At 40.4% G+C, this 22,503-nt stretch overlaps 3 protein-coding genes and 1 pseudogene across 3 annotated transcripts in view; 1 reads left to right on the forward strand and 3 right to left on the reverse strand.

Moving 5' to 3' along the window:
• LOC120744794 (E3 ubiquitin/ISG15 ligase TRIM25-like) overlaps nt 1-22,503 on the forward strand; it is a 188,961-nt gene that overhangs the window by 1,536 nt on the left and 164,922 nt on the right. The window lies entirely within an intron of this gene.
• Nucleotides 2,806-11,255, reverse strand: LOC120744878. Its single transcript, XM_040049468.1, has 2 exons — nt 9,002-11,255; nt 2,806-4,918 (listed from the first exon to the last, which is right to left on the reverse strand). Exons 1-2 carry the CDS (start codon nt 10,676-10,678, stop codon nt 3,176-3,178), a joined length of 3,420 nt encoding a protein of 1,139 aa, XP_039905402.1. The 5' UTR covers nt 10,679-11,255; the 3' UTR covers nt 2,806-3,175.
• Nucleotides 14,777-17,386, reverse strand: LOC120744785 (tripartite motif-containing protein 16-like). The gene has a single exon (XM_040049348.1). It carries the CDS (start codon nt 17,166-17,168, stop codon nt 15,495-15,497), a length of 1,674 nt encoding a protein of 557 aa, XP_039905282.1. The 5' UTR covers nt 17,169-17,386; the 3' UTR covers nt 14,777-15,494.
• LOC120744784 lies at nt 17,830-21,250 on the reverse strand (annotated as a pseudogene).

Genomic DNA, 22,503 nt, shown 5'->3' on the forward strand with positions numbered 1-22,503 from the left:
TGAGCAAATGTCAAGTGTAGAATATATATATATACTGGAAGTGCTGGGTATACAAGTCTGGCCTAAGTCTTCGGTCAGAAAGACTGCAGCAGTCCAGGAGTTTAGTTCACCGTCTTTAATGAAGCTTCACAGAAGATATGCACTTATAATTGTGGCAGGTGCAGTATCGGTGACTATAAGCATGGTTGTCTGGAAACAGAAACAGGTAATACTATAATTAGCAGGGTCAAAGATAACTAAGCAACAATCAGAACACATCATTTACTCAGACACAGCAATATTTTACAATGTCCACAAGGGGTCGCCGTAAGACCAGAAGTTGGCTAAATAGCACATATCTTCCCAGTTGCTAATACTAAGGCAAGCATGTGGCAAGCTAACAACAGCTAAACTAAACAATAAACAACAGAAAAATCCTTTAACCGCGGGATATAACCATTGAGGGAGATTCTGGCCACTGGTATTAACTTAGTGCTAGTTAATTAAATAATTAAATAAACCTACTAACGTGGTAGCAGTGTACTGAGGCATAACTTTAGCTTAAACATACACAAACAACTATAACTACTATCATACCAGTTAACCTGTCAAAGGTAATAACACTTACAGTCTCATTAACGCACACGGAATCACACAAACTGCGATACAACTGCCATGCTCTGCTGCTGCTTTTCATCCCTCACTCTCCCTCTGCTTGATGCGCACATGATAACTGGTGCGCTCATTTGGGTGCGCTTGGTTCTTGCCTCTAGACATCCTGAGGCCGAGTCAGCAGGGAATTTGCACATCAAGCGTCGTGTTGGAGCTCACCACTCCAGGATTACAGACAAGTTAACATTAATCAAACAACTGCAAATAATCTTTTAAATCTTACTTTATTGATCCTTTTCTTTTGTTTAAACATTTCAGGATGCGTGGTTCAGCCCTTGCACAGCTCATAGGCCAGCAACTGGATTTCCGGCGGAGCATCTACACAATGTCACGACGAGGAACGAAGCCTCTCCCTGACATTGTGTAGAAGATTTCAGCACCAAAGAAACCCCAAGAAAATGTTCATTTTGCCTGGTACTAGAAGATAGATTTGTTTCTGCTTTTTGTGGCAATCTACAGTCTGTTGATGGCTGCTTTAAATCATTTTTTGTTTTTGATGCAAGTTAACCAAAGTCATGCACCCAGGTTTGGAAATTCCTTCACACTGTCATCTATCCATGGAATAGAAGAATCACATGAAAGGAATCAAATGTGATCAAATTAAAGAGGACTCATTTAGCTATGATGGAAGTGTAAAATGTTGCATATAAAGGTGCATGAAATGATCTGAGAGGGAGATTCCCTCAGTAATTTGTTCTAAAACAGAACCAGCTTTACTTAGCATGTCTTCATGTGTATGAACCATTACATATGCTGTAACCAAAGACTGATTTGAAGTAATGGATATAATATAATGAATTATATACTTTTTTTTTAAACTTGCATTTTACTTTCATTTATATATATTTTGTATGAATTTTGCCATCTATATTCTATGTATCATATGGCAATAAAAGTAGTTTTGAATCTAGTTTTTATATGATGAATTTTATAGTAAGAAGTCTTACCTCAAATGATAATAGTAATATAACCCTTGTGATGGGTTCTGAGTTTCTATCCAATCTTTTTTTTTTTTTAACCTCCGCTTTAAACACTGGTCAGTGTAACCCAGTTTTTGGATAGGTAAATGGTAAATGGCCTGTATTTTTATAGCGCTTTACTAGTCCCTAAAGGACCCCAAAACCCTATTTCAGTCACACTGGTGATGGCAAGCTACATTGTTGTAGTTATCCAAACCCAGTGTGCTGGGTCAAAACAATAACTGAACCCTGTTAAGTTGAAACAACCCAGGGTTGGCTCGGTCCGTATTTGACCCAGCACTGTGTTATAAATGGGCTATTTTTAACCCAGCTTTTTTTTAGTGTGCATATGTGAACATGATCCATAAACACTGCCATGGGCTGTTCAACAGCTAGTATCTTATATCAAAGAAAAATTAGACACAATTCCTCCCTCAAAACAGCAGCTGGTCTCCTCAGTTCACTGACTGTTGTTAAAAGACGACGCAAAATTAAACTGTGTGGTGGCGCGAAGGTGGATAACCAGTAAAGATAAATGCTAAATGGCCTGTATTTGTATAGCGCTTTACTAGTCCCTAAGGACCCCAAAGCACTTTACACATCCAGTCATCCACCCATTCACACACTGGTGATGGCAGCTACATTGTAGCCACAGCCACCCTGGGGCGCACTGACAGAGGCGAGGCTGCCGGACACTGGCGCCACTGGGCCCTCTGACCACCACCAGTAGGCAACGGGTGAAGTGTCTTGTCCAAGGACACAACAATCAAGACTGTCTGAGCCGGAAGAAGAAGCACCTGGGCTTGTTATTAGCAAGCAGAGATGAGGCAGGTCAATTTCACAAATCAAAATTTATTAGGAAAAAACCACTAAAAGCATAGAGCTGCAAAACCAGAGAACTTCCTAGGCTGACCATGCAAAACCTTACAACACCTTATTAACAAACATTAATTAAAAAGACAAGGCTTGCTGCCACATTGCTAACCTAGTTAAAATGGCAGCTCAGTAAAATAATTAAAGTGGAGTTTTTCACAAAGTAAACATTAAAGATAGTGTTTGATTACTGTTAAAACGTCAATTAATTTAACTACAATAACACTACAGATCTGTATCACTTCATTTTGTTTGTTTATTAAAAACAAACAGAAATATTTAGTCAAAAAGACAGATGTAAATATAATCATAGATATGTTTAAAAACGTACAAACTAATGATTAAAAAATGTGTTATGAAGGAATCTGCTGATTTCTATGTTAAGGTTTATTAAGTGGAAGAGGAAAAAACAAAATAGAAGAAAAACAGTACAAATACAGGGAGCACAAAAAAAGTTTACATTTTCATGTGGAGAAATATTTTTATGGATAAAAATATTAATGAGCAGTGGTAGGCTCTATGGCTAAACGGGAAAGATCTCCACCAAAAAAACCAAGATGCCGAGGTACCACCCATAATGTCTGACTGACAGCTGATCTTTGTGCAGCGGAGAAATGCCACAATGTTGCTGCAGAGAAAATAAAATGGAAACTAAAATATAGATTTCAACCTACAATATGAAAGACTTCAGTCTATTTCAGTTTAATGAACCCAGCAGTGTCTCCAAAATTGTGGTAAAACCAGAGTCCAGCATAGAGCGGCTGAGTGAATGTGGTCTGGACTCTGTGGAGGAGAGTCATGGTTTCAGAGACGCTGTAGAAGGACAAAATACCTGCTCTGTGATCCAGGTACACTCCTACTCTGGAGGAACGAGGACCTGAGACAGGAGTTTTGATGTTGTTGTACCAAAATGTAAAACTGTTTTTGGAACAATCTAATGCCCAGGATTTGTCATTACGCCCAAAGGCACATTCATTCCTCCACCATGCTCTGCTAATGTTCTTGTATGCGACTGCTATAATAACTCTCCCTTTCCTCTCCACCTCCCAGTAACAACGTCCAGTCAGACTCTCTTTACTCAGGACCTGAGACATTCCAGTGAATTTGTCTTGATGATCAAAATAAGACTGTTGATGCTTCACATATGTTACTTTTCTGTTCTCCTCTGATAATAACAGCTGTGTGTGTGCTGTGTTTGGGTCCAGTGTGATTTCACATGAATATTTTAAGAATTCAGCTCTGGTCTTTGGCTCTGGTTGTGACAGTAAAACATCCACTTCAGTGACTGTCAGTGAGATGTTTGTCCATTCCTCTCTCAGAATGTCCTGTAGTTTATTTCTGACCTCTGACACAGCTGCTGTCACATCCTCAAAGTAGCTCAGAGGACGGATATTGATGCTGGATGAGTCTGTAGACTCACTGAGTGCTGACAGTGAGGGGTAGTTGTGTAGAAACTGGATGTGATCCTCTGTGTGTGAGAGCTGCTTCAGCTCAGCATCTTTCCTCTTCAGCTCAGTGATCTCCTGCTCCAGCTTCTCCTGAAGCTCTTTGACTCGACTCACTTCAGTTTCCTGCTGGGATCTGATCTGCTGCTTCACATCAGAGCTTCTTTTCTGGATGAGATGGATCAGCTCAGTGAAGATCTTCTCACTGTGCTCCACTGTTTGATCAGCAGACTGATTGATGGCCTCCACCTCCTGTTGAAGCAGCTTCACATCTTTCTCTCTGTCCTGGATTCTCTGCTGGATGTTTTGTCGACTCACCTCCAGCTCTCTCTGCCTCTCAGTCCTTTCTGCTGCAGCTGAGACTGTGTCGTGGCCTTTATGTTCATCCACAGAGCAGAGATAACAGATACTCTGCTGATCAGTACGGCAGAACATCTTCATCACCTCATCATGACGAGAACAGATGTTCTCCTGGAGCTTCTTGGAGGGCTCCACCAGCTTGTGTTTCTTTAATGGAGCCACATCATAATGAGGCTGAAGGTGTTTCTCACAGTAAGAGACCAAACAGACCAAACATGTTTTTAAAGCCTTTAGCTTTATGCCAGTGCAGAAATCACAGGCCACATCTTCAGGTCCAGCATAGCAGTGATCAGCAGGAGCAGCTTGGAGTCCAGTCTTCTTCAACTCCTCCACTAAATCTGCTAACATGGTGTTTTTCATAACAATAGGTGTCGGTGTGAAAGTCTGTCTGCACTGAGGGCAGCTGTAGGTTTTATTCTCCTCCTCTCCCTCCCAAAAGCCATTAATACACTTCATGCAGTAGCTGTGTCCACAGGGAATAGTCACCGGATTCTTCAGTAGATCCAAACAGATCGAACAAGAGAAAGTTTTTTGGTCCAGCTGAGCTCCTTTCTGCGCCATTTCTCCTCTCTGTGTCAGTGACTGTGTGAGTTTCACTTCCTTATAACTGAAACTAGTCTGAGTTCTTATCTAAACAACAGGAATTTTTAAAGTGAATCATTCCTGTCAGCTCTTCTGCGTCACCACATGTTGTTTACAGCCATGTTCAAAGTGCAGACCTGAAGGGGAGGGAAGAATGAAATATATGGACAGACAGTAGGTGCTGAGTCAGAGCAGGAAGAGGAGGAAGGGTCATCCGGCTATGATTAAGTCCAAAAAGAGGAAAAATGTTTGATTAGTAGTTGTTACAACGGAGCTTGATTTGTATTTTAAACTGTTGTAGACGGCGTGTTTTAAAACCTCTTTTAAAATAATCTGCATGTGCTAAATTAATTTTATCTCATTCATTTCAGTAATTCACCTATTCTTTATAAAGAGAGAACACAGTGAATAACTTGTCAAAACTGAGCTGAGAGCAAATATAGACCATACAGTTTTTACATTTTTATTTACAAAACAGAAAATTCCAAATGCTCATAAAAGAAAACTGAGCAATAATAACAGAGATTTATAACGTCTTTTCCTTCATCCCAGTGTAGATATAATCATCTTTTCCCACTATTTGTTGTTCAAGTTGCTTGTGACAGCGCATTCAAAGGAACTTTGCTTCAGTGACCATGCCCTTAGCACACAGTGGCTATTCGTAAGGGAGTGGTTGAAGAACATTGCAGCTGTTTTGTACTGTGTTGGTAAAATTATTTAGCACTAATTTAATAGCAGCAGCTGTTGTGACAATTACACCCAGCTGTATTAGGAATTAAGTTAAAGAACTGTTCTGCTTTTTAGTTTAAGTCTTGCTAGTTTTGCCGTATTTGTGCCTTACTATTAGCAAATTTGCGAGCCATAAGCTATAAAGCAAACATATTGTGTACACTGACCCCTTGTGGACATTGTGAAACATCGTTTATGTAATTTCTGACAGTTTACTTCTTATAACATTTCTGACTCTCAAGCTGAGACTAATCTTATTCACTAACATGATCTTAGAAAAGGAATGTGTCTCTAAATGTCTCTTATAGGGATATGTGTTCAACTGTATTTAAAAAAATTAATTCAATGACATAATTGTTAACCATACTTTTGTAGTAAACCCATATTTTATTCATAATAGAACAAAGAAAACATATCAAATGTTTAAACATACATTTGCTATTGAATTTAAAGGTAAGCAACACATTTTAAAAATTAGTAAGCAGGCAGCAAAAGGCAGGAAAAGTGAGTGGTACTTAAAAGAAACAGCTGGATGAACATCTTACAAATAAATTGGTTTAACTGTCTAATTAGTAACATGACTGAGTACAGAGGAGTATCTTAGAGAGGTATCTTCTCAGAAGTAAAAATGGGCAGAGGTTCACAAATCTGCAAAATAAAACTGTGACTGCAAATTGTGGAATCATTTTAGAATAATGTCCTTTAACATAAAATGTTGAGAACTTGGACATGATATCCTTTGGATTAATGAGGATCACTGGCTTGTTCTCAGCACACAGTTCAAAAACCTGCTTCTCTGATGGAATTTCCTATCGAACTGGCAGCTTCCGCATCCAGTTTCTAACTCAACAATGCTCCCATCAAGACGACGGGCTTTTCAGGGAAGGCCTTGCATCAGCTAGACAATATTAAACCACATCTATTCCAACAACATGGCTTTGTAGTAGTAGAGTCCAGGTGGTGAACTGGCCTGCCTGCAGACATGGCAAACGTTTCTTTCATCCACTGAAAATATTTTTACATATGATGAAGTGAAAAATACAAAAACGGAGAACCAGGACTATTCAACAGCTAGAATCTTTTATCAGATCTCCTATCAGAGAAAAGCAGCAGCTTCACAGTCGTGAACTGAGCAGACCAGAGCAAAAGAAGACAGAACATTACACAGTGGTAAACATGGCTCCGTCCTGACTTTTCCATTGCTGTCATAAATTTCAAAATTAGCAAATAAGCTAATGTTTTTATTTTCCTTTTTAGAAAAATGGCACAAGTTCCCATTTTCTTCTACAATGTCCCAGCGGGTTTAATTGGGGGTTGTGACTGCAGAAATTTTTATTTCCATTAACAAATAAAGGCAATTGACATCATAATATAATCTCATTTTCAGGTTTTAACATTAACTAAACTCAAGACTTTTAGTTTTAGTCATTTAAACTTGTTCTGCTTGGACCTTAAAAATTTCCTGTACCCCTGAAAATAAAGTTTAAGCTCTAATTAGAATGTTACATTAGTAATATTTGTTTATTTATTTTATTAAGACCATGAAAGTTTCACATACCTTTTCTGTGTATCTTTATTTCGGGTTTCCAGATGGTATCCAGCAGTCTGAGCCTCTCCTGCCCGGTCCAGACAATGATGTGGTCAACCCCCTGACTGTTGCAGAGTTCCTCCTGTTCCTCTTTAATCTGAGGAGGCTCTGGGTCCTCCTGCATCAGACTGGAGCTCCTCTCTTGGTTACAGGTCTGCGAGAACCTCCGATTGGGCGATCGTGGCTCAAGAGTTGGGAGTTCGCCTTGTAATCGGAAAGTTGCCGGTTTGAGCCCCGGCTTGGATAGTCTCGGTCGTTGTGTCCTTGGGCAAGACACTTCACCTGTTACCTACTACTGGTGGTGGTCAGAGGGCCCGGTGGTGCCAGTGTCCGGCAGCCTCGCCTCTGTCAGTGCGCCCCAGGGTGGCTGTGGCTACAATGTAGCTGCTATCACCAGTGTGTGAATGGGTGGATGACTGGATGTGTAAAGCGCTTTGGGGTCCTTAGGGACTAGTAAAGTGCTATACAAATACAGGCCATTTACTGTCCTTGCTCCTCTATTTTTTTTTTTTTTTTTTTTTGAAAAGTCTCGACAAACAAAGAGACACAAGTGATAATAGGAAAAATTAAAAATGAACAAATGTGACAAATATTTCAAGAGCACCGTGTAAGTGACTCGAGTTCTGATACTTTTTAGACAAGTTAAAAGTAGAAAACATTCACGTAGCTGCTGCCAGTTTCACAGTTGTGTAACATACAGCTGATGGGGTTAGGTAAATTGTTGACTCTACATATGCCCATAAGCATGGATCTAAATTAGAAGGATGAGGGAACCAGAACAGGAAATTGACCTGATTATATAATCATAATAATATTCACAGTACTAATTGTTATTATTACTGTTGTTGTTATTTAACTCCACTGTTGAAACAGTGGACAGCTTTCACTACCTTAAATCCAGGGACTCAAAGACGCTCAACAACTGCTGTTTTAAAAAAGCTGCTAGACCTCAAATCCTCAAAGGCCAACAAGTAAAATAAAAGTTCACAGACTGAGGAATCTTCCTTTGTGAAAAACATGAACTCTGAACTTTGAGGTGTTTCAGGATGATAACTACTTCAGTTATTCTCTCAGATTAGTTTGACATTTTCTCAATTAGATTTGAGTGAGATCCTGGAATGAAGACGGACAAAAATAGTTTGTTCAACAAAGTTTTCTTTATAGTAATAGTCTTCGGTTTGTTCATATATTTCATCACGACAAGAAACATATGAACAAAATCAGGTTTTAGATCCCCCCGAAAACTTTGGTCTTCCAAACAGGAAAATATAAATGTAATTTATATTAAGAAGGAAACAAAGTTTTCAGTATTTTATATATTATATAAATAAATATAAATATTTAGTGTTTTTAGTATCTAATAAAAAAATCTGCAGTTTTTTTTCAGATATTAAACAAAAATAACTTTTAAATGTAATCATAGATATGTTTAAAAATGTACAAACTGGTGAGAAAAAACAATTGTTATAAAGGAAACCCAGCCTATTTCTCTGTTAAGGTTTATTAAGTGGAAGAGGAAAAAACAACATACAAATCCATCAATACAAATACAGAGAGCACAAAAAATTTTAGATTTTCATATGGAGAAATATTTTTATACATGAAAATAATCACGAGCAGTGATAGGCTACAAGGCTAAAGAGTAACAGGAAAGAGCTCCACTGAAACAAACAAGATGCTCAGGTACCACCCATAATATCCAACCGGTAGCTGACCATTGTGCAGGCGCAGAAATGCCACAATATTGCTGCAGAGAAAATAAAATGGAAATTAAAATGCAGATTTCAACCTATAATATGAAAGACTTCAGTCTATTTCAGTTTAATGAACCCAGCAGTGTCTCCAAAATTGTGGTAAAACCAGAGTCCAGCATAGAGCGGCTGAGTGAATGTGGTCTGGACTCTGTGGAGGAGAGTCATGGTTTTAGTGACGCTGTAGAAGGACAAAATACCTGCTCTGTGATCCAGGTACACTCCTACTCTGGAGGACCCAACATTTGAAATGGGAGTTTGAATGTTGTTATGCCAAAATGTGGAACTGTTTTTGGAACAATCTAATGCCCAAGACTTGTCATTACGTCCAAAGGCACATTCATTCCTCCACCATGCTCTGCTGATGTTCTTGTATGCGACTGCTATAATAACTCTCCCTTTCCTCTCCACCTCCCAGTAACAACGTCCAGTCAGACTCTCTTTACTCAGGACCTGCAACCATCCAGTGAATTTGTCTTGATGATCAAAATAAGACTGTAGATGCTTCATAAATGTTGCTTTTCTGTTCCCCTCTGATAATAACAGCTGTTTGTGTGCTGTGTTTGGATCCAGTGTGATTTCACATGAATATTTTAAGAATCCAGCTCTGGTCTTTGGCTCTGGTTGTGGATCTGGCACTAAAACATCCACTTCAGTGACTGTCAGTGAGATGTTTGTCCATTCCTCTCTCAGAATGTCCTGTAGTTTATCTCTGACCTCTGACACAGCTGCTGTCACATCCTCAAAGTAGCTCAGAGGACGGATATTGATGCTGGATGAGTCTGTAGACTCACTGAGTGCTGACAGTGAGGGGTAGTTGTGTAGAAACTGGATGTGATCCTCTGTGTGTGAGAGCTGCTTCAGCTCAGCATCTTTCCTCTTCAGCTCAGTGATCTCCTGCTCCAGCTTCTCCTGAAGCTCTTTGACTCGACTCACTTCAGTTTCCTGCTGGGATCTGATCTGCTGCTTCACATCAGAGCTTCTTTTCTGGATGAGATGGATCAGCTCAGTGAAGATCTTCTCACTGTGCTCCACTGTTTGATCAGCAGACTGATTGATGGCCTCCACCTCCTGTTGAAGCAGCTTCACATCTTTCTCTCTGTCCTGGATTCTCTGCTGGATGTTTTGTCGACTCACCTCCAGCTCTCTCTGCCTCTCAGTCCTTTCTGCTGCAGCTGAGACTGTGTCGTGGCCTTTATGTTCATCCACAGAGCAGAGATAACAGATACTCTGCTGATCAGTACGGCAGAACATCTTCATCACCTCATCATGACGAGAGCAGATGTTCTCCTGGAGCTTCTTGGAGGGCTCCACCAGCTTGTGTTTCTTTAATGGAGCTACATCATAATGAGGCTGAAGGTGTTCCTTACAGTAAGAAGCCAGACAGACTAAACATGATTTCACAGCTTTTAACTTCATCTCAATGCAGAAATCACAGGCCACATCTTCAGGTCCAGCATAGCAGTGATCAGCAGGAGCAGCTTGGAGTCCAGTCTTCTTCAGCTGCTCCACTAAAACTGCTAACATGGTGTTTTTCACCAGGACAGGTCTCGGTGTGAAAGTCTGTCTGCACTGAGGGCAGCTGTAGATTTTCTTCTCGTCCTCTCCATCCCAAAAGCCATTAATACAGTTCATGCAGTAGCTGTGTCCACAGGGAATAGTCACCGGATTCTTCAGTAGATCCAAACAGATTGAACAAGAGAAAGTTTCTTGGTCCAGCTGAACTCCTTTCTGCGCCATTTCTCCTCTTAGTGTCAGTGACTGTGTGAGTTTCACTTCCTTATAACTGAAACTAATGCAGTAAATGGGGCCTGTCAGCTATTCCACGTCACTACATGCTGGTTACACCCATCTTCAAAGTTTAGATCTGAAGGGGAGGGAACACAGAAACATGTGGACAGAGAGGAGGTGCTGAGTCAGAGAGTGGGAGGAAGTGGGAGGTTTATCAGACTGTGTGTCATTAACACTTTTTATAACGGAGCATTTTTCACATTTTAAAAATACTATTCAAACTTTTTAAAAATTATCTTCTACATCTGCTAAATTAATCATTTTATTCATTTCAATAACCACTGACACTCTAACTACGTGTCTCTGGACTCTGAGGAAGCCAGAGTGCCCAGAGATAAGGACAACATGCAAATCACATCGAAAGGCTTGTACAGATCCTGCACAGGACATAGTATGAGACCAGTATCACCTTCAGTGTCAGTCACACTGAATTGTAATTGTTAGGGTGCCTGGGTCGTTGACCCAGAGGTTTAAGTTTTCATTATTATTGTACTTTGATTTTTGCCTTTATTTATCATTTCTAGTCTTTTGGTTTCTTTGTCTGAGTTGTACCTGCTGGTTTCTGTTCTGTGTTGCCTCCCCTGTCTGCTGTATCCCCATGTCAAGTCTGCGTCTCTGTGTTATGTTTCCATTTTTACTTTGAAAGTCCGTGTCTCATGTTAATGTGTCTGGTTTTGCTTCCTTTGTCTTTTTAGGCCTGAGTTTCTGTCCAGCCACCTGTTGCTGCTGGAGGGTCCAAGAGGCCTGTCCAGTCTTCGTTGCCTGCAGTGCCACCATCAGTGGCTCCCACGCCATCGCCTGCAGTGCCACCACCTGCTTCTCCATCTGCGGCTTCCACGCTGTCGTCGCCTGGTCCTGCCTCGCCTGGTTATGAATAAACTCTATGTAGAGGGGGAAATGTACATACCAAGTCTACATTTGCACAAAAGTCTACAGGAGAAGCAGCAAAAGTGCAGACATTCTGAGCAGATACTCTGTACAGATGCTAGTGTTAGAAATTCTCAAGTAAAAGTAGAAATACTGATTCAACTTCTTTACTCAAGTAAAGGTGAAAAAGTCAGCAAGAACAAAGCAAAAGTAAAAATCAAGTTTTTTGCTGGATGTCAAACATATGAAATACTCTTGAGCAAATTTATTTAGCAAAATCCACAATGGTATAACCATGCAAAATAAAAGATGCCCAAGTGTGCACCCTCATGCTTGTCTTTGAACTGTATGTGAAGCGTACATCTACAGCTGAAAAGAGACGGTTTCCATAATTCGTGAATCTACTGATTTGTTGTTAATGTGACACTTTTTTCCATGAACTGCAGATGATGAAATTCTCTTTATTTGAGAAAATATATCCTTATACTAGTAACAACTTCTTTACTATGTGAATAAACTATTTGAACAACTAAATCAGAATCAGAATATTTTATTGATTCTGATTCTGATTCAGTTAATGGGTTCAGAGTGAAATCCAATACACACAGTTTAGTTTAGAATCACAAATTAATCTAACCCCACTAACTACATGTCTCTGGACTGTGAGGAAGCCAGAGTGCCCAGAGATAAACACAAGGACAACATGCAAATCACACAGAAAGGCCTTGCACAGTTGCACAGTGCTGGAGGCCTTAAAGCCTTTCAATAGATATAAGAAGATGGTCAAGGCAAGAGATTACTATTTTGTCTTTTACATTGGTGCAAATGGAGGAATAAATGCCCAAAAAAGAAAGAAGGTTTTTAAAATTGACCACGTAAAACAGTTCAAGTACCTCTGTGTTTATGGAGAGAAGGGGATATATGTGGCGGACAGATGGTCGCTTCACCAATGACCTGGGCTACTTTGAGCTGGTTAACATCAACGACAAATGTAAGACTAAGTGCACAGACACAATTGATAATCTGGACAATAAGAAAATCCAGATATGTTTTCCACAGGGAGCAATACAGAAATAAAAGATGTAAAACAAGTAGCCATCCTGGGCAACAGAAACAGCAGAATCCTCCACATGCATCAAATATTGCAGAGCGCAGGGGTGGAATGATATCAGTCACAGATGCAGCACTGCAGAACGGAATCAATCTAAAAACAGCAATCAAAGAAACAGGCAGCAACATTGGCCTGAGGAGGTTTATGACCTACTTTGTCAGCATAAAGAGTAGATTCCTCCAAAACTCTTTCCAGGAAGCACTGAAATGCAGGAATGAGAACTTTGGAAAGATCCGACAATCTTTGTTGTTATCTGTTTGTGCTGCTTTTTAAAGGAACAATTGGATTGTTTATAATTTGCAAGAGTACATGTATTTGTTTGGTTGATTTAGCAGAAGCACTGTGGAAAATTTTACAAGGACGTGCGCTTACATCCATGTAACAGTACAAGAGAGGCACGGCTCAGCAGGTTCTGAGGTACCTGTTTACAAAATGTTGTATCCTATCTAAAGATTCTTTACAATTTTACATTGAGAAACATTATTCTTGAAATATTTGACCTGTATGAAGTATCATGTCTTAAATGTATTTCACATCATTCATTTTTGAACCATAAGACTAACAAGCTGAAATGTAACAGGAGGGAACTTAAATACTGACTTAGCTAAACCCTATGACACACGAGGGGGAAACAAAATAGCTGCCATATAACTACCTAACGCAAAACAATTAAGCAAACTCCAAACACCCCCCTGGCAATGAAGCATGTTGTTCAGTCCAATGAGGCTGTCAGCAGTACTTCAGATACCCCAGCCTTTTGCCAACCAGGAAGGAGAAGCCAAACCCGCAGGTATCTCAAACAAAAAGACTTATTAATAAAACATAAAACATAAATTTGACCATGCAGTGTTGATATGGGTGCACTCCATATAAACATTGTAAGGTGTGATGGAAAAAGTAAACTAATTTAATAAAGAAACAATATAATAGACAATAAATAAAATATATTTAAAGTAGGGACTGCAAAGTAAACTAAAGTGAAGCAAACTAGTGGTGAGGTGTGGAGCTTAGCATGTGTGGCTTGGCATCACAAACACAAAGCCAACAACAAAATGCAAAGATGAAAACCACCGCAAGAATTTTTTAAAGCAATCAAACCACTGTGAATTCTACTTTAGAAACAAGAACAGATAGAAACGAAGGCTGCAACCTGACTGGTTACACGTTTGTTACCTGTTGAAGTTCAGAGTCTGGCTGCTGTGCTGGGGTCGGCATTGCTCAGCTTTAACATCACTCTGGGTTCTTGGCTAGCTTAGTGTTAAAATGCCATCTGTGCAGGTTGTCTGTGCGAAGTTGTGTTAGCAGGATCATGCAGCTGCTTCTGTCCTGGACACAGTTTACACTTTACCATCTCACGCTTATCCTTTTGTTTAAAAAAAAAAAAAAAAAGTAATGTCCATGTCCAAGCTGTAGACTGTGCCACTATTTTCCTCCTGCAGCACACAAAATGAGATCAATTCCACAAATTTACCCACTTAAAACCAGTTCTCTACAAGAACTTGATTCTTTTATATAATTCAATTCATTTTTATTGATTTGGCGCCAAATCACAACAACAGTTACGTCAAGCCACTTTATGTTGTAATGTTTTCTTGTTGTCATGTCTGTCGTTGTCCACCAGGTGTCTCCTTTGGATCATTTTTTCTGTGTAACTGTTGTTTTACACCAGTGATCAGAGTTTTGTTTGTTGGTTTTTTTGTGGTTTGTTTCTTTGTTTGGATTTGTTTTTATCCACATTTGTACATATGTCCGTATATTTTCACCAATAGCTATGACAGGAGATGGGACAACCCTGGAAAAGTAGTGCCAAAACAACCATCTATGCCGAAATGTCTTCAAGACAAAGGAGGTGTTTTTGTTAAATGAAGGGGGGGCAAATCATTCATCTCCCAGAGATTCACAAATCTCACACCGGCAGGCTAAGAGAGCAGTCCATATCTGACTGAAGAGAAGAAAAATCTAGCACGGAGAGGCTGTGAGTCACAACCAGTAATGCTGATGCTGCACTGAGAGACCATGGGAAAAACTGATAAGTTTGCAGTTTATAAATAAGAAATAAAACACTTCAGTGCTTTAAAATGTTTAATAACTTTGTCCATGATGACCCATATTAAAAAAACTTCTCTATATACTGATTGAAAGAAAAAAAAACATTGCTTTAAAAATCAACAAGTACGAGATTGACTGATGAATCTTCCTCTGGTCTAAACATGAACTTTGTGGGGTTTTAGGAGGAAGATTTCTTCAGTTATTCCCTCAAGATTATTTTAGCACTTTTCCTATCATACTTGACTGAGACCCTGGAATGAAGACAGAAAATAAAACGTTTTTTTCAACGTTTTATTTGTAATTAAAATAATATTAAATTTCTTCATGTAGTGAATTTTAAAAACAACGGACAATCTCATCTTGATTACTCCTTAAAACTAGAGTTTCATAATACCTCATTTGTCATGACTTACCCCCCAGAAAAGTTAGTCTTCCAGTTATACATTTCTTTCCAAGTGTATAAAGTGATGATCACTACTCATTTAGAGATCAGCTCTTTTTATGCAGTGAAATGTTTTTGTAGATGAAAATGATCATGAGCAGTCATAGCCTCCATGGCTAAACAGACTTAGGAACAGCTCGTTATAAAACACTCAATAACATCATTCAACATCTAGAAGATGTTGGGGTAACACCCATAATGATTGATTTACAGCTGATCTCTGTGCACAGCCAAAATGTCACAACAATGATGAAACTAAAATACAGATTTAAACCCACAATATGAAAGACTTTAGTCTATTTCAGTGTGACGAACTCAGCAATATCTCCATAATTATAGTAAAGACTCAGTCCAGCATAGAGCGGCTGAGTGAATGTGGTTTGGACTCTGTGGAGGAGAGTCATGGTTTCAGAGACGCTGTAGAAGGACAAAATACCTGCTCTGTGATCCAGGTACACTCCTACTCTGGAGGAACGAGGACCTGAGACAGGAGTTTGGATGTTGTTGTGCCAAAATGTATAACTGTTTTTGTTGCAACACTCTAATGCCCAGGATTGGTCATCGTGCCCAAACCAACATTCATCCTGTGCTGTCCTGATATTTTTAGATGCTACTGCTACAATAACTCCTCTTCCTCTCCTCAACACTTCCCAGTAACAACGTTCATTTAGACTCTCTCTACTAACGACCTGTTTATAAGAAGTGAATCTGTATGGATGATCAAAATAAGACTCATGATAAAACAATAATGTGACTCTTCTGTTGTCCTCTGATAATAACAGCTGTGTGTGTGCTGTGTTTGGGTCCAGTGTAATTTCACATGAATATTTTAAGAATCTATCTCTGGTCTTTGGCTCTGGTTGTGATAGTAAAACATCCACTTCAGTGACTGTCAGTGAGATGTTTGTCCATTCCTCTCTCAGAATGTCCTGTAGTTTATCTCTGACCTCTGACACAGCTGCTGTCACATCCTCAAAGTAGCTCAGAGGACGGATATTGATGCTGGATGAGTCTGTAGACTCACTGAGTGCTGACAGTGAGGGGTAGTTGTGTAGAAACTGGATGTGATCCTCTGTGTGTGAGAGCTGCTTCAGCTCAGCATCTTTCCTCTTCAGCTCAGTGATCTCCTGCTCCAGCTTCTCCTGAAGCTCTTTGACTCGACTCAATTCAGTTTCCTGCTGGGATCTGATCTGCTGCTTCACATCAGAGCTTCTTTTCTGGATGAGATGGATCAGCTCAGTGAAGATCTTCTCACTGTGCTCCACTGTTTGATCAGCAGACTGATTGATGGCCTCCACCTCCTGTTGAAGCAGCTTCACATCTTTCTCTCTGTCCTGGATTCTCTGCTGGATGTTTTGTCGACTCACCTCCAGCTCTCTCTGCCTCTCAGTCCTTTCTGCTGCAGCTGAGACTGTGTCGTGGCCTTTATGTTCATCCACAGGGCAGAGATAACAGATACTCTGCTGATCAGTACGGCAGAACATCTTCATCACCTCATCATGACGAGAGCAGACGTTCTCCTGGAGCTTCTTGGAGGGCTCCACCAGCTTGTGTTTCTTTAGTGGAGCAACATCATAATGAGGCTGAAGGTGTTTCTCACAGTAAGAAACCAAACACACTAGACAGGATTTCACAGCTTTTAGCTTCATGCCAGTGCAGAAATCACAGGCCACATCTTCAGGTCCAGCATAGCAGTGATCAGCAGGAGCAGCTTGGAGTCCAGTCTTCTTCAGCTCCTCCACTAAAACTGCTAACATGGTGTTTTTCACCAGGACAGGCCTCGCTGTGAAAGTCTGTCTGCACTGAGGGCAGCTGTAGATTTTCTTCTCGTCCTCTCCATCCCAAAAGCCATTAATACACTTCATGCAGTAGCTGTGTCCACAGGGAATAGTCACTGGATCCTTCAGCAGATCCAAACAGATCGAACAAGAGAAAGTTTCTTGGTCCAGCTGAACTCCTTTCTGCGCCATTTCTCCTCTCAGTGTCAGTGACTTTGTGAGTTTCACTTCCTTAAAAATGAAACTAGTCTGAGCTCTGATCTAAACAACATGTGTTGCTGCTGTGAATGTGGACCTGTGAGCTCTTACAGATTGCCACATGTTGCTTACACCCATCTACAAAGTTGAGATAAGAAGGGGAGGGAACAAGTGAACATGAGGACAGACAGGAGGTGCTGAGTCAGAGAGCGGGAGGGGGGGGAAGGGCCTTATGGGGCAGTGACTCATTACAGGAAGCCAAGAGATGTGTGTTTAACACTTCTGCAGCTATGGCAGACAATTAAATACTCTGATGGCAGAATTTACAGTCTGATATGCTCTGATAACTTTAATTTAGTGCTGCTGAGCTTTGTGTGTTGTAAACTATTATCTATTGTTTGTGATAGCTTGTTGTTTCTTATAACATGTATGACTGTCAAGCTGACATTAATTGTCTTTTATTGGCATATACTTTGTTGTGCAGTCAGAAACCCTGACCAGGAGTCTTCGACTGAGGTTTCCTGCTTGTCTCTAAACACTGCATCAGTGTTTATGTCCAAAACTCTCAAAATGTCAGAAAATAATTATCTAGAAAGAATTTCACCCATATCTGTAAAATTAAAACAAATAGAAATAAAATGAGCAGATTTAAAAATGAAGAGAAAATCCCTTTATTGATTCATCTGGTGACACAGCTGATTAAACCTCAGTATGTCTATTTATAAAATGATTTGTACAGACATATAATCACTAAGTACTGTACAAATAACAGACAAGGGGCTGTGCTCTGAACCCATTCCTACACTCACTCTACACCCGTGACAGCTTGGGGTAAAAAAGAGCTAATAACATAACTGAGAGGTTTTCGGGATTGAGTTCACTTGCTGATGAGACAGCCCTGGAAAATTATTGCCAAAACAAGCATTTATGCCTGAATATCTCAGAAAGAAAGGAGGTTATTGTGAATTACATGAACGTGGAGGAGCATTCATCTGCCAGTACTCATGAATAACTCAACTGTGGAAACAGTGGACAGCTTTAAATACCTCCGAATACACAAAGACTTTATATGGGCTACTCATTAAACTGTTGTTAAAAAGAAAACCAACACCTTGGACCTGAAATTCTCAAAGGAACTTCAACTGCAACACAAGAGTGTGCTCTATATTTTTATGTTTATATATTACAGTTAGTCCTTGAGGTTAAGTGGCTTGAATCAGCCTTTGTTGTGATTTGGTACTATATAAATAAAATTGAATTGAATTTAAATTGAATTGAAAGTATTTCAGGTGTTTCGGGAGAAAAACTGAACAAAAAGTTATTTATAGTAAAAACCTTCACTTTGTTCACATGCTAAACATTAAAAACAATGCATGGAGTTATCATTGATTGCAATTATCAAAGGTATAGGATTATAACATCTAAAGCTGGGAATACACTGTGTTTTTCAGTCGCAGTATTCAGCTCCTGCTCAAACTGTACCACTGAATCGCAGGGGTTAGAAGTTCGTAGGTCATCGTTCTCACATTATACGCCCCGATGCGACCTGCGTGCTCACAGTGTGCGTCCAAATTTTAGCTTGGTAACATTTTGTGTTACCAAAGGTTATATTATTTAGCTAATATATGACACAAAATCTGTCTCTCGCTCTCCTTCGCTGACACACACACACACACACACACACACACACACACACACACACACACACACACACACACACACACACACACACACACACACACACACACCACCACCAACAACTTTTCTAAATTGCTAATGAAAACATAACTGAGCAGCAAAGTCCATCTAGCTCTTCACGGTTGTTGTGGTCGTGATAATTTTGTGAGGCCACATTGAAAAGGCTCGGATGAACTTGCCAAAGTTCTACAAGTTAGGCGTCCGCAGCCTTTGTCTAGATCACACGCTGTGTTTGGGCATGCGCAGTGTGAGAGGTTGCGTTAAATTGGCTTGTGGCACTGCTTCAACAGTGGATACTCTCACGAGGGGCGACCAGGATTTCAAAAAGGTTTGACTTTCTTGTGACCATATGATTGCTGATCGGGAACTGGTTGTGAGGTGTTACTCTCTTCTCGTTACTCCATGTATACTACACAATGCATGACACATTAAGGCGAAACTCGGGCCGATCCCAAAAATTCTAGCTCAAGTGAAAGATCCACTCCAATTTAAACCCACAACAATATGAACGAGTTCAGTCTATTTCAGTTTGATGAACTCAGCAATATCTCCATAATTATTGTAAAACCAAAGTCCAGCATAAAGCGGCTTAGGGAATGTGGTCTGAACTCTGTGGAGGAGAGTCATAGTTTCAGAGACTTTATAGAAAGACAAAATACCTGCTCTGTGATCCAGGTACACTCCTACTCTGGAGGAACCATGACCTGAAATTGGAGTTTCAGTGTTGTTATGCCAAAATGTGTAACTGTTTTTGGAACAATCTAGTGACCAAGATTTGTCATTACGACCAAATCCACACACTTTTCCACACCCTGCTCTGCTAATGTTCTTGTATGCGACTGCTACATAAACTCGCCCTTTCCTCTCCACCTCCCAGTAACAACGTCCAGTCAGACGTTCTCTACCCAGGACTTGATAACAATATCTGAATCTGTTTGGATGATCAGGATAAGACTGCTGATATTTCACAAATGTAATTTTTCTGTTCCTCTCTGATAATAACAGCTGTGTGTTTGCTGTGTTTGGATCCAGTGTGATGTTACGCGAATATTTTAAGAATCCAGCTCTGGTCTTTGGCTCTGGTGGATCTGACGGGGAGGCATCCACTTCAGTGACTGTCAGTGAGATGTTTGTCCATTCCTCTCTCAGAATGTCCTGTAGTTTATCTCTGACCTCTGACACAGCTGCTGTCACATCCTCAAAGTAGCTCAGAGGACGGATATTGATGCTGGATGAGTCTGTAGACTCACTGAGTGCTGACAGTGAGGGGTAGTTGTGTAGAAACTGGATGTAATCCTCTGTGTGTGAGAGCTGCTTCAGCTCAGCATCTTTCCTCTTCAGCTCAGTGATCTCCTGCTCCAGCTTCTCCTGAAGCTCTTTGACTCGACTCACTTCAGTTTCCTGCTGGGATCTGATCTGCTGCTTCACATCAGAGCTTCTTTTCTGGATGAGATGGATCAGCTCAGTGAAGATCTTCTCACTGTGCTCCACTGTTTGATCAGCAGACTGATTGATGGCCTCCACCTCCTGTTGAAGCAGCTTCACATCTTTCTCTCTGTCCTGGATTCTCTGCTGGATGTTTTGTCGACTCACCTCCAGCTCTCTCTGCCTCTCAGTCCTTTCTGCTGCAGCTGAGACTGTGTCGTGGCCTTTATGTTCATCCACAGAGCAGAGATAACAGATACTCTGCTGATCAGTACGGCAGAACATCTTCATCACCTATCATGACGAGAGCAGATGTTCTCCTGGAGCTTCTTGGAGGGCTCCACCAGCTTGTGTTTCTTTAATGGAGCCACATCATAATGAGGCTGAAGGTGTTTCTCACAGTAAGAAACCAAACACATCATACAGGATTTCACAGCTTTTAGCTTCATGCCAGTGCAGGCATCACAGGCCACATCTTCAGGTCCAGCATAGCAGTGATCAGCAGGAGCAGCTTGGAGTCCAGTCTTCTTCAGCTCCTCCACTAAATCTGCTAACATGGTGTTTTTCACCAGGACAGGCCTCGGTGTGAAAGTCTGTCTGCACTGAGGGCAGCTGTAGATTTTCTTCTCTTCCTCTCCATCCCAAAAGCCATTAATACAGTTCATGCAGTAGCTGTGTCCACAGGGAATAGTCACCGGATCCTTCAGTAGATCCAAACAGATCGAACAAGAGAAGGTTTCTCGGTCCAGCTGAACTCCTTTCTCCGCCATTTCTCCTCTCAGTGTCAGCGACTTTGCAAGTTTCACTTCCGTATGACTGACACTAGTCTGAGCTCTGATTTACCAGCATGTATCTGTAGTGAATCGGGCCTGTGAGCTCTTCCGTGTCAGCATGTTTGTGACATTCATCTTCAAACTGCAGATCGAAAGGGGAGGGAACATGGAAACATGTTGACAGAAAGGAAGTCTTGAGTTAGAGAGCAGGAAGAAGACGAAGGGTGTGATTCATTTCAGGAAGAGGAGAAATGCTTGCTGAACACTTCTTATAACAGAGCTTGTTTCACATTTTTTTCAAAACTTGTTTAAGTCTGCTAAAATAATTTTAGCTTCTTTTCCTTCATCCCAGTGCAGACATCGCTGCTTTTTCTGTCTATTCCTGTGTGCCATTTATATAAAAGGTAACTTTTGACAGAAATAGACCATGTGTCATGTGAGAATATAGAGCCCATGCCTTTATTGGATGTAAATGTAATATTTTTTTTAAAAAGACACATAGTTAATTAAATTATTTTAGTATCATGTCATGAACAATATTTTCTGACCGAACAGGCTCAGACACCGTTATCCACAAAGATATCAAAACTGGAGCAGTGAGATACAGACAGGTGACAAATTAAAGGAAAAAAACTTCTTCATGAGGTTTTTGTGTACCATGTGCCCTCAGAACAGCTTCAGTCTTTCACGGTATTGATTCTGCAAGTCTCTTAAAATCTGAACAACAAATGAAATGGAAAAAAAAAAAAGTCTTTTTTTAGAGTTTTGACGAAATTGTTAAGATCACTTTATTTTACGTCATTCAAAAGATAATTATGAAATCATGAATCATGAAAGATGTTCAGCTTGGTTAAGACTGACTGGCTTTGATGGCCAAAATGCATGACTCACACCATTTTCATACTCCTGAAATATTCTATGATCCTGCTGCAGTCCAGTCCCATCAATATAGAAATGTTTCACCCTACAAAGTGCCTGTGAAAGTGCTGTGGTCAGACGGTCCAGTCTGAGTATTTCAGAAACTTGCTGATCTATTGGATTTTCTATCACAACCACATCTAAGGTCTACAGAGAACGGTCTAAAAAAGTCTAGCAAGCTGAAGTTTTCTGGGTGAACATTTTTTGTTGATGTCAGAGGTCAGAGGAGAATGGCCAGAGTACTTTGAGCACTTTTGAAGGCAACAATGACTCAAGTAGCCGCTTGTTACAAACTAAGGCAAGCAGAAGAGCATCTCTGAACATATAACATGTTCCTCTTTGAAGGCAATCGCCTGCAGCAGCAGAAGACAATGCTAGGTGCCATTGCCATCAGCTAAGGATGAGTTTTGTGCTGCAGCATTTGAATTATACCTCTGGTATCATCTCATCCTTTTGTGCAATAAAAATAAAGGTTATGTCCATATCCACTCTGCAGACTGCACCGTATTTTCCTA

The sequence above is a fragment of the Simochromis diagramma genome, unplaced genomic scaffold, assembly GCF_900408965.1.
Source record: "Simochromis diagramma unplaced genomic scaffold, fSimDia1.1 OVJJ01000355.1, whole genome shotgun sequence".
NCBI classification, from domain to species: Eukaryota; Metazoa; Chordata; class Actinopteri; order Cichliformes; family Cichlidae; genus Simochromis; species Simochromis diagramma.

Coding starts and splice junctions, on each gene's coding strand:
- LOC120744878 (XM_040049468.1), bottom strand. CDS start 10,678: ATGGCGCAGAAAGGAGTTCAGCTGGACCAAGAAACTTTCTCTTGTTCA. Junction 4,919..9,001: donor CTGGGTTCATTAAACTGAAA/TAGACTGAAGTC, acceptor CCTGTTGTTTAG/ATAAGAACTCAGACTAGTTT.
- LOC120744785 (XM_040049348.1), bottom strand. CDS start 17,168: ATGGCGCAGAAAGGAGTTCAGCTGGACCAAGAAACTTTCTCTTGTTCG.